The following is a 12,313-nucleotide window of genomic DNA, read 5'->3' as shown; positions in this document are numbered from 1 at the left end:
TGGGTATATTTGAGGAAGTTTGGTAATTCTAGCCAACTTAGTTGGTGAAGGGAATTACTGTGGTGAGAAGAGGCTCTATGACCTGCTGTAAGTTTGGATATTTTGTTATAACAAGATGAGAGTTTTGTTTTGAGGGAAGATTGTAGGCTGGTTAGGATAGATGCATCATATAAAAGGGATGGGATGAGGTATGTATTAGCTAATGTAATTCTGGTGGTGGGAGAGATAAAGCGACTGTGGCGGTAAAGCATACCTAATTTTTTATGTTTTTTTTTATATTTGCTTGTAGATGCTTATCAAATTTCAGTTGATTGCCAATGATAATTCCTAGTAATTTTGTGTCAGAGACTAGTTCCAGGGGGTTATTATTATTGCTGGTAATTATGAAGGATTGTTTGTCTAGGGAAAGAGGTTTTGGATGCATTGAATAACATAAGTTTTGTTTTGATTGCATTAAGGGCTAGATGGCTGTTGAGCATCCACTGTTCAGTGGAAGAGAAGACAGCCTGTTTTAGATTGTTTAGAGTTGTGATGGAAGGGGAGGAACAGATTATAGTAGAATCATCAGCATATTGGATGAGACTGGAGTTAGGAATGGCTTGGAAGAAATCATTTATGAATATGTTGAATAGTAGGGGCCTAGAATGGAACCTTGGGGAATGCCTGTGGATGTATTAAGGAAGGGTGAGGTAGCTTTTTTTTCCATTTAACTGCTTGTTGCCTGTTTATGAGATAGCTTGAGAACCACTGGGTAGAGGAAGGGGATATGTTAAGTTTTGAGAGTTTGGTAAGAAGGAGGTTGTGGGAAATGGTGTCAAATGCCTTAGAGAGGTACAGGAAAAGAGTGGATACGGGCTTTAATATCAGGATTCACAGCAATAGGGCAACACACAGAAGTACCACAGAAGTCACAGGAAAATAAAGTTACATTTAAGTTGAATTTAATGAAGCGCTTTTCGTCTGTGGTGTACACAGACTTCCTCAGACAAAAAGTATTACAAACTACATTTAACTGAACAGCAGCTTAAATATCCAGCAGTATTAAGTCAAAGGTTCAATTAACCAATCAGGCACACCTTGAACCATGAATAAAAATTTAAAGTTAAAATGCAAGCTCACAGGACTTGAGTTCAATCACTCACATTATATTAAAATTAAAAATAAAACTGGACAATCATAAAATCAGCCAGTTGTTAGCCTATCATCTAAATAAACACTAGCCACTACCTGATATAAACAAGTACAAAACACAAAACAGTTAGAGTGTGTTACAAACTCATAAAGGCAAAAAGACTATCTAACCAGGTTCTTAAGTTTAAGAAGGCTGCTAATAGAGCAGCCTTCATTGAGACCTGGTAGAGCATAGGCATTTAATCTAATTTGCCATCGCAATTCAGACGCCTCTAATAATAGGTGTACAGGGGCTCCTCTAATAGTGTCATGCATTTGTTCTATAACCATAAACTTAAAATGGTGGTCTTTATGCTGGATGATATGTTGAGCAAGAGCATTTTCATCTTTAAACTTTGTTAATTGCATATTGATGTTCGTAGATCCGATCTTTAAATCTAAACTGGTTTTACCTACATAAAACCTGTGCATTTTGGCATAATGCCACATAGACCACCATTTTAGAATTACAAGTGCATCTGCATCTAATGTCGTATCTAATATTATCAATGTCAAATCGGTTTGATTCAAGAATGTGACGACATTGATTGCAGTTTTGACATTTGAACATCCCAGGAGTACGGGTACTCTGCCACTCAGGTTGTTCCAACAACATTTTCATATTTTTACCCCTTCTATATGTAACCTCAGGTTTAACTCCCAGTTTGTTCAAAATTGCAAGGTTGGAACGGAACAAGTTCCAGTTCTTAGTAATGATGTCCATAATAGACGTACTACTTGGACAATATGTAAGAATTAATCTAGTGTTATTATTATGTATAGGAGTAGTTCCACCTATACATTCTAACCTAGACTCGGCCAACCCGGAAGAACTGATGTTCAGTATAGGTTTGTAAAACCCACTGGATCTTTTGTTAATCACCTCATTGACTAAGTTGTCTAATAAGTTAAGCGGATAGCCTCTATGAAGGAACATATTCTTAAGTAAGTCACATTCCCTAAGAAAGTCATCGTCCAGGCTCACCATCCGGGCTGCTCGTACGAGATGACCCTTAGCCACAGACCTTTTTTGGTAGCTAGGATGGCAGCTACTAAAATGAAGAAAAGAATTAGAGTAGGTAGGCTTTCTATATATGCTGGCCACATATTTATTCAAGATGTAATTTTTCGCCAACCATACGTCTAAATAGGCTATTGCCTCAGTGTTGAAGGAAGAGGTAAAAACTAAAAAGTCAGTGGAGTTATTAAGTAAATTTAATAATAACAGGCTATCAGCTTCTTCACCCTCTAATAAAATAAAGATGTCATCCAGGTAACGGTGTAGTACTTGATCTTAGACACTACTACCGACTCATTGTTTAATATGTTCTCCTTTCCCAGTATGACATCACTATGTTGGCCAAGCTGGCTCCACAAGGGGACCCCATAGCCACCCCAGTTTTTTGTAGATAGAAATTCTCTCCTAATAAAAAATAGTTGTTATAAAGGATCAAGTCCAACAGTTCAATCACAAGGGATATTTCATGGGGGCACCCTTACTCTTAAGGAAGAAGGCCACCCAGTCCAAAGCTATCTGCAAAGGTATACAAGTGTATAAATCCTTGACATCTATTGTCAGGAAATTGTACTCTCTACTGAATGGAATGTTGTTTAACTTATCAAGAAAAGACCAAGAGTCTTTACAGATTTGCTCTTCATCCTCAAGGTACTTCTGCAGGATAGTATCAACCAGCTTGGCACAAGGATATGTAGGAGAGCCGCCCATCAGCGAGTGGGCGATAGCTGGATTAACAAGGTCCTTGTGGATCTTGGGTATACCAAAGATACAAGGGTACCTGGGAAATAATGTGGTAAGGTATTTGTGTTGACCTTGGTTAAGTCTACCCTCAAAAAACATTTCCCATGGAGCTCTTAATTTTATGATATGCGTGGTTTACCTCAGACCTTGAACTAATCATATACGCATCATTAGACAATAGGCCCAACATCCTGTCAAAGTAGTCTAATTGATCAAAGACTACAACCCCACCACCTTTATCGGGTTTACAGATTCTTAAGGAATGTAACTTAACATATTCCAACAGGGTCATTTCAGACTCTCCTAAATCGTTGGTACATTTACTTAAATGCAAATTACTATGTCTTAAATCAAGTTCACAAGTGGATTCAAACGCTTGTACTAATGGGTGCAGAGGTGGGTTAAACATGCTAGGGACAAACATATCAGATGGAGTATCATGACTGAAACCACGAGTTTCAAACAGCAGGTTAAAGTTCAATTTACGAGCAAACATCTTAATATCGATGATGGTGTTCACTAAATCGAACTTCTGTTGAGGTACATAGGTGTATCCCTTAGATAAAAGGTCAGCCAGTTCATCAGGGATCAGCACGTTGGAGTAATTAAAGATATTAAAATCTCCAAGTTGATTGGTAGAAATAACTGGGCCCATACGTTGGTTAATGGGGGGAACCACAGTATCAGTCTCTACATCCAGCAGGTTATCAGTAATAGGCAAAGGTGAAACCACACAAGGAACCTCGTTTACCACACAAGCCGAGGCTTCAGTAAGGCCAGGAGGCAGAGGTAGAGCCAGGTGATAGGTACTCCTGGTATCTACTGCCTCTGAAAAACTGTTTCTGTTGCTTCCTTAAAAGATTGCTGCAAGTTGTTCCTTTGCTTAGGGATGGCACCCTGTTTGTTGGTGGAAAAGTGTACCTGTTGCTGACCCATTGCCATAGTGTGAGGACCGTGCTGTTGTTTACGGTTCATAAGTCTCTCACTCCTTCTGACCCTTGGTCAACAGGGTATCCCCAAATGTATCAAGGTCCCTGATGTTATCCGATGCTGACTCACCTCTACAGTTTGTGGTGGGAGGATCCCACTACTACCATTAGGATTCCAAGCTTGTGATGGCAGGGGTGGATAAGCCACCCCTAACTGGTATGCTTTTAAATCGCTCAAGTTTCTTGATTTTGTTGAATTTTAGTTTAGACAGGTACTGGTCGATGCTGGTAAAACATCTATTATAATCATATTTGTACCTGCTAAATTCTACATGGGTTTTAATCGAGTTATCCAACACAGTAATTTCATCATTTAACTGTGTCACCCATGCAGAGTAATGCTTGATCATAAGCTTTAAGAGGTCCTGGCCTTGTTGGTCAAATAAATTAATCAATTCCTTATGGAATTCTGAATTCAACACCAACCCTGTCGGGTATTGAAAATGCCTTAAGCCTTTAGGAATGACATTGCAAGCTATACATTCATTAAAATATGAAATTTCAAGTTTCAGTTTTTTAAGTTTCAATAAGAGTTTATCAAAAGTTTTTAGTTTGTCAGCTAAATCATTACTGTTTACCTCATGGCCATCAGTAGAGTTGTCGTGCATCCCACGGGTTGCTTTATCGCCATATCCTGTAAACACGAAATCCTCGGATAACCAATTGCCCAAAACTGGGGCCCCATCAAGAAGACCACTTGGAAGACCACTTGGAGCCCCTGTACACCTATTATTAGAGGCGTCTGAATTGCGATGGCAAATTAGATTAAATGCCTATGCTCTACCAGGTCTCAATGAAGGCTGCTCTATTAGCAGCCTTCTTAAACTTAAGAACCTGGTTAGATAGTCTTTTTGCCTTTATGAGTTTGTAACACACTCTAACTGTTTTGTGTTTTGTACTTGTTTATATCAGGTAGTGGCTAGTGTTTATTTAGATGATAGGCTAACAACTGGCTGATTTTATGATTGTCTAGTTTTATTTTTAATTTTAATATAATGCAGTGATTGAACTCAAGTCCTGTGAGCTTGCATTTTAACTTTAAATTTTTATTCATGGTTCAAGGTGTGCCTGATTGGTTAATTGAACCTTTGACTTAATACTGCTGGATATTTAAGCTGCTGTTCAGTTAAATGTAGTTTGTAATACTTTTGTCTGAGGAAGTCTGTACACCACAGACGAAAAGCGCTTCATTAAATTCAACTTAAATTTAACTTTATTTTCCTGTGACTTCTGTGGTACTTCTGTGTGTTGCCCTATTGCTGTGAATCCTGATATTATTTCCTGGTTTGTGCTGCTTAGTACTTGGATACGGGCTTTGTTGATTGTTTCTAGGAAGGAGAGGAGGGCAGTGGCGGTACTATGACCTGGTCTAAAGCCATGTTGTGTGGGGGTAGGAAGCTGATTATTGGTGAGGTTGTGTAAGAGTCGTGTACACACTTTTCAAGTAGCTTAGAAATAGGGAATAGGATGGCGATAGGGCGAAAGTTTGAGATGTCATTATTATTGCCACCTTTATGGAGAGGAATACTAAAGGTCTTCTTCCAGAGCTAGGGGACCTGGTTTTCTGAGATAGACCGATTAATTAGTATGCTGATAGCAAGAGCAATGGCTTCTGCGGCTACATTTAGGAGGTAAGAGGGAATTTCGTCAGGGGCATTGCAACCAGGTTTTAATTTTAGGAGAAGTTTTTTTTTTATGGTGGATATAGAGATGGGATTGATAAAGGAGGTTGGGGGCAAGGGATGCTAGGGGAGGAAGGGATGGGAGTATGTTGAGGAGGGGTTGTAGAGGTGTTGGTGAAGGATGATGTTAGCTTGCTTATGGACTCTATGAAGAAAGAGTTAAATTGGGTGGCCATGTCCATGTCAGAGCATCTGGGTTGGGGCAAGGGTTTTCTTTTTTTCCCAGGTTGAGGAGAGATGAGATTCCTTTCCAAACTAGTTTGGGATTGGTGGTGTGGTTGGTTTGGAGAAATAGGCTCTGCGGTCTAAGGTAATAAGTTTTTTGACTTTATTCCCTAGTGCTTTATATTAGTTTAGGGTGATAGTGGTTTTATTTTTATGATAACATGTCCAAGCTTTGTCACGGAGTTGCATAGTAGCTAAGGTGTTTTTGGTTAACCAGGGTACAGGGTTACTTTTTATACGTTTTGTTTTTAGAGGGGCAAAGGAGTTGAGATTTGTGAAAGTAGAGTTAAAGTAGAATAGAGCATTATCTAGGGAAAGAGTTTTTAATGGGTTGCAGTTTGTGTTTTTTTAGTGCATTTGAGAAGGTTTCTGCATTGAAGCTTTTTAGGCAACGAGTGGAAATATAGTTGTGAGTTAGTTGTACAGAAGAGGGGAGACGGTGGGCAAACGTAGGGAAATGGTCAGCTAGTGGGTCTGGGAGTATACCACTATCAGAGATATAGTGAGGATGGGACACTAGAATCCAGTCTATTGTAGTTCCAGTGATGGAGTTCTTGGAAGGCCTAGTAGTGGAAATGATTAGTTGTGTAAAGTTATTTAAGTTAATATTGAATGAGTTAGTGAGAGATTGGATCGTGGCCCAGTTTATGTTCATGTCCCCCAGGATTATGGTTTCATGAGTAATATCGGTAGAGACCCAGGAGAGAATATCTTCAAGGAATATAGAGGGAGAAAATAAATATGAGTTTATCCTTGTTTAGGTGGAGTAGGGCTGGTATTATTTCTGCCTTGCTAAATTTGGGAAAGGGTTTAGTATAGAGGATGACTAAGAGCGATGCTACACCACCTCCCTTTTTTGTGTTCTGTCATTCCTTAACATGCGGTAAGTGGGAGGAGTTATTTCAGAATCTTCTATGTGGGCTTAAGCCAGGTTTCTGAGATGGAGAGAATATCGGGCTGGTTATGTAGACACCAGGCATGAAGGTTTGGAATTTTGTTACATAGGCTCTGAGCATTCAGAGATGAGATGTGGAGGAACTGCCTGTTGCTTGGGGGGTTGGATGCAGTGTGGTAGAGGGGCCTGGGTTTGGGATGTCCCTGGAGAGAAGGATAGAGATAAGATGATGGAAGAGGCATTTGGTTTGTTTGGGGTGTAGTATACAGGTAGAGAGCTTTGTGGACATTAGACTAGTGTAATTGGGAACAGTGTTTTTAGAGTTAGATAGGAGTCTACAGAGGAAGGGCATGCTAGTGTTGATGGGGTAGAGACTGGGAGATATATGAGTAACAGTATATGTGTACCTTGTAGAGGATGGGGTAGTGGTGTGAAATGGGTGGTGGAGTGGTTTGCATTAGTAGGCTGGGTGATATAATTTAGGTAAGTTAAGGTAATTAGATTTGAGTAAGTAGTGATAGGGATTTGAGGGTCATGATGTTGGTTATTAGAGTAGAAGTAGGGGTGAGTTAAGTTGTGAAGTTGGAGTAAGAGATTATGGTTTGGGTTAATTTTTTACTAGTTTAGCAGGATAAGTTGCATTTGGCAGCAAACTCTGAAAGGTAGAATAACTATAATGGGTGAACTGTGGGAGGCGAATTTGGGGGTATGATGGGTAGTTTGGATTGGATGGCGGAAGTGGTGGGAATGACTAGCTAAGTGTAAGTGCAGGGGTATTGGGAGTGGGTGGGATATGGGGGTAGGGGAGTGAGTGAGTGAGCCCGTAGGGCGAACAGAGCGGGTAGAGCCAAGAAAAAGAAGATTCAAGGTCAGCAGTGAAAGTGGAGTGGTAAGGTAAGTTCAGACGAAAGTATGCAAGGGGTAAGAGGTATTCTAGCAGTGGTACAGGGAAAGAATTAGAGTGGTTCAGAAAGGTAAAGGATGGCACCACAGGAAGGAAAGCAAAGTTAAAGAGTGTGAGGGAGGGGTTGGAAAGAAAAGAAAGTGAAAGAAACTAGGGGAGGGGTTGGAATAGAAACTGGAGATGGATATCACAGTGGTGGTTGGAACCAGTACTGACAGGGTCAGGTCAGCAGTGTGAAACAGCAATGAAACAATTGGAATGGAAGCAACTGTGAAATCAGAGTGGAAGAGGGAATGAGAGCGAGCCAGAGATGGAAATGTTGCAGATATAAGATTAAAAACAGGAGACAAAGGAAACAGAAGATGTACTAGGGATTAGACACTCTAGGAGTGTGGCTGGCAACATTAAACCAACATATACTGGAACTATTGAGAGTTAAAGCATTAAACTAAAAGCTATTGGTACTATTAGTTAAAACAGCAAGGAATGTGGTAGACTGCTGGCATTCTGTTGCCGCCTGGTAGCCAAAGTAAGTTACTACAGCCAGAAAAACTAACCTGTGCATATGCTCATCTGCCCTGTAGTAACACTTTAAATAAGGAGCAGTTTAATTTTTTTAAAGCAGATAGTTTTAAAAACAGATTCGGAGTGTGGATAAATTGCAATAGAAGGAACACCTACAGTTTAGAAAGCTGTGCTTTTAGGTTCATAGATTAGTACTAGGCTAATTGCCTTTATGGGCCTTTTAAGCCTAGCCAATTACCCCCTGTGAGAATCAAACCCTGTACCTTGTGTCTGTAACACCTTAACCATTATGCCAACCTCCCACCTGTAGTGAAGTCATAAGTGATGTCCAGAATAATATTCATTGTATATGTAACTGAAATAGTCAAATGTGAATGGAAACACCCCCCACACTATATTATACACTTTTTAGTTTGTTTCTGGAGCTGCTTCAGGCAGGTAACTTAAACAGATTTATACTCTTTCACAAAGTATTTTGCTGGGCAAGTCTGTTGGGCAGGGGATGCCCACAGAGTGTTAACCCGTTGGGAGAAGCTTCTAAAGCCAGAGAGCACACAGGCAGGGGAGAGTAGAAGCTTCCATGTGGCTTCCATATGTCTTTTCTGAAGACACATGAAGACCTCAATTACCTGTATTTCTTTTCCTGATTCTATGGGTAAGTGCAGGGAGGCTTTGATTTTGACATACAAGCTTTAGTACAATAACCTCCGAGTGGTACAGAGTTAGTGTGGATACTTAGCTCAGTGGTTTGAATAACAACTGTTCACATTAGACAGTTTTTTCAACTACTGCCCACTTACGGTTATGGCAAATGTTTACTATTTTATGGCAACAGCACATATCAGCAGGCAACAAATAATATTTGCTAAAAGCACAACTTGACATGTGCCTGAAATCATATTTAATTTTATATTTTACATTAAGAAAAACAGATGAACTCCAGCACTATATAACCCTCCACGATGCTAAACAAATTTAGATGTAAAATTTATTTTTGTGTGTGCCGTTCAACTGGAGTTTGTAGTTTCCTACCTAAACATGCACTGCACTATACCTACATGTAATACAGTGCTGCAGTAGTGGTGCTGGAGGCTACACTGACTAAATGCACACAATGAATCTAATCAATCCAAAGACAATTCTGGTCTCAACTCCAACTAGATGGTGTTATATATGCAAAGACACTGTTTGACTGCTCTGCTTTACTATGTCCTTCAGTGCCTGCCCTCTTTTAATTTTCTTTTAAGAATAGCCTTGCAAGCATGCTGCCTGACAACTCATTCCCTTGAGGATTGCCTTGAAGGTGTATGCAGGTACACTTGAACTGCACAACTAAACAAGAAGCCTTCTATACAGAGCCCTCTTGTAGACCAAATGTTTTCCCCATGTTAATCTTGCTGGTATTCATTTTTTCTAACATAGTACGATGTTTGGACTGCCTGTTTCCTTAGGAGATCTGATTAAGGTAATGTTGTAATCTATACACTTCTGGGGCTCTTCATGTGAATTACTAGTTCTCAGCCATTACATGTGTACTGTAGGTTACTGCTACACAGTCACCCCTATAACTCTGTTTTCTGAAGGAAACCAGTATAGCCTTTGTTTAACTAAGCAGCAAAACAGTTATGAAACCAAAATATTATTTCCTTCTCCTTCCTTTTCTCACAGTTCTATAAAAACTGTATATTCAAACAAAATGGACTGGAATGGAAAGGACTGTCTTTATCTCAGCCCACAAAGTGGGCACCATATACCTACCTTCTTTGCTGGTTAACAAAGGATTTTACTACAATGCAGTATGGCTCTAACAACAGAAGTCAAGCCTGATAAGACAAGTGTAGATGTTTTTTTTACAAACATACCAAATCATGCAGACTATAGTCCATTTTACATACAGCTGGGCATAATGCAACATAATTCTTAAATGTTTCATAAAATAAGGATTACAGCAGAAACTCTGCCATTTATTTAGAAACAGTCTTATACCACATTCCCACTTTGGGACTATGCTAACTGGGAAGTTAAAAAAATAACAACTGCAACACATTTTATAATGCTAATGGCACCCATCCCCTCAACCCTTACTAAATATAACACTAGGGTCATAACCACTATTTTCAAAAGTGAGAACAATACATCAATTGAGAGTTTCACCCACCACAATTATTTTCATAAAACAGTGTATGTCCTTAAAAAACTATACTAGTAATATTATGTATTCTAAGATATGCATATAATGTTTGATTACACCAATCAACAATATATATCTAAATTATAGCATGAAAGGACAATTAAACTACAAATAAAAAGGATATGGAAATGATCACACTGACTCTTCAGAATATTTAATGTCAGAAATCATGTTCTGCAACAGATAAGAAAACAAAGGCAAACTCATCTGAAATATCTCTCAGACCAAAATGAGCCTATTATACTATATAATTAGGGTTTCATTTTAGGTTAAAACAGTACACCATTAAATCTTCATTTGCTAAAAGTAAGGTACAATAAAATATACATTTTTGTTTTCATACAGAAAAATATTAAGCAGATACAAATGGGTTTAGCTTTTTATGTACCTGCCTGTCATCTTGAAATTATAACTGCTGTGATATCAAAGCTTTCTACAGTTATAAGAATCTATCAGAGACTGTTAAGATTGGGAAAAGAGAATGGAAGGGCAATTTACAAAGGAACAATGGGAAGACATATGTATGCTTCCAACTATGTAACAAAGTCTAGAAGGTTTAGGATTTTTGCTTGGAAGGATTTGCATAGGTATTTTATACCCGAAAGTGACTTCAGACAATTCTTCCTCAGGTAGACAGCAAATGCTGGAGATGTGACTGGAAAAAGATGGAATTTAGAACAGGTTTTTGGAAATGTAACAAGCCATTAGATTTTAAAAATTCTCTACAGCAAACTGTGTCAGAAATATTGCGGCGCATATAGTTGTAGGATCTGAATTATCCAGACATAGCATGTCCTTACTAATTTTAATGCTACTGACTGTCTAAAATCAATTACAGGAAGATAGAAATCAAAATTTAAACCAATTGTAATTGAAGTACCCAATATTTAAAGGAAATAAAGGAAATGGAGGTGGGATCTTTAGAAAAATAAGAAAAAATTACATAGAAATAAATGGGAATTGTGGGTACAATACATGCAGAATATTGTTCAGGAGGAGAAGTGATATTTAAGGGAAGACAGTACTTGAGCAAGTTAAGTAATACTGAAGTGAATGAAATTTGCTGAAAACAAAGTATACCATGGTAATAGCAATGGGAAAGCTATGGTTTGTTTTCTTTTCTACAATTATATGTATACTTATGGTATTTTTTAAAAATGTCATATTTAATAAAGATGTATAAAAAAAACTTTTTTCAGTTATTCAGATATCAAAGTTAAAGGACTAGTACTGAACAAAGGATTTTGAAAAGGACAGTAAAACTGGTGTCACACAGCTGTACTTTAATATTATTTCTGAATCTGACATTGCAGGAGGGGGTGCAAAATATTACAAGACTTGAATCCTACAAGTGACTCATCCAAACAGATAAAGCACAACTACATCAAAGAAAGCAGAATAAATACCTGTGGATGTAAATGCTTCTTTTCTTCACAAGTAGCTTCAAAATCAAGCACCAAAAAATAATCATATTGTTGTCTCGTAAAAGCCCCAGACGTCGCCATAAATGCACACAGTCTGCTGGAATTTGGCTTAGACAGTGCAGTTATTTTACTTCTTGTGTTAACACCACACCTCAGCAACAGTGAAGGACTCAGTGAAATAGAAGAGAGTTGAAGAAATCTCTGAAGCAAGATTCGTGACCTTGTACTAAAAGTTAAGCCACACATCAACCTAGGAATACAAATAGGACATTCAACAGTGAAAGTATGAAAATGTATTAAAATAAAAAAAATTTCATACTTTGATTTTCTCAGAAAAAAAACATGTATTCTATTTCAAATGTGTGAAAATATACTGATTTTCTCAGAAAAGCATGTTTTATAGTCCAACGTTTGAAGATACATAAATACACAAAAACAAAATCTGATGGTAGGAAGAAGTTTTCCTTTAAATTACATAATTACGTCTTACATCCAAAAACTCAATTGTGCTTAACAAGTATTTTTGAAATTGTGCTTATCAAGTATTTT

At 38.2% G+C, this 12,313-nt stretch overlaps 1 protein-coding gene across 1 annotated transcript in view; it reads right to left on the bottom strand.

Moving 5' to 3' along the window:
• ERI3 (ERI1 exoribonuclease family member 3) overlaps positions 1-12,017 on the bottom strand; it is a 3,093,638-nt gene extending 3,081,621 nt beyond the window's left edge. Inside the window, exon 1 of the mRNA XM_044085355.1 lies at positions 11,747-12,017. Coding sequence (XP_043941290.1) covers positions 11,747-12,010 — 264 coding nt within the window. The 5' untranslated portion in view covers positions 12,011-12,017. The remainder of the gene's footprint in view (positions 1-11,746) is intronic.
• Between the last annotated feature and the right edge of the window lie 296 nt (positions 12,018-12,313).

The sequence above is a fragment of the Protopterus annectens genome, chromosome 10.part0, assembly GCF_019279795.1.
Source record: "Protopterus annectens isolate FY-2018-M chromosome 10.part0, PAN1.0, whole genome shotgun sequence".
Classification (NCBI taxonomy): Eukaryota; Metazoa; Chordata; order Ceratodontiformes; family Protopteridae; genus Protopterus; species Protopterus annectens.
Note: the sequence above shows the minus strand (reverse complement) of the source record. Positions and strands in the feature narration are given on the sequence as shown.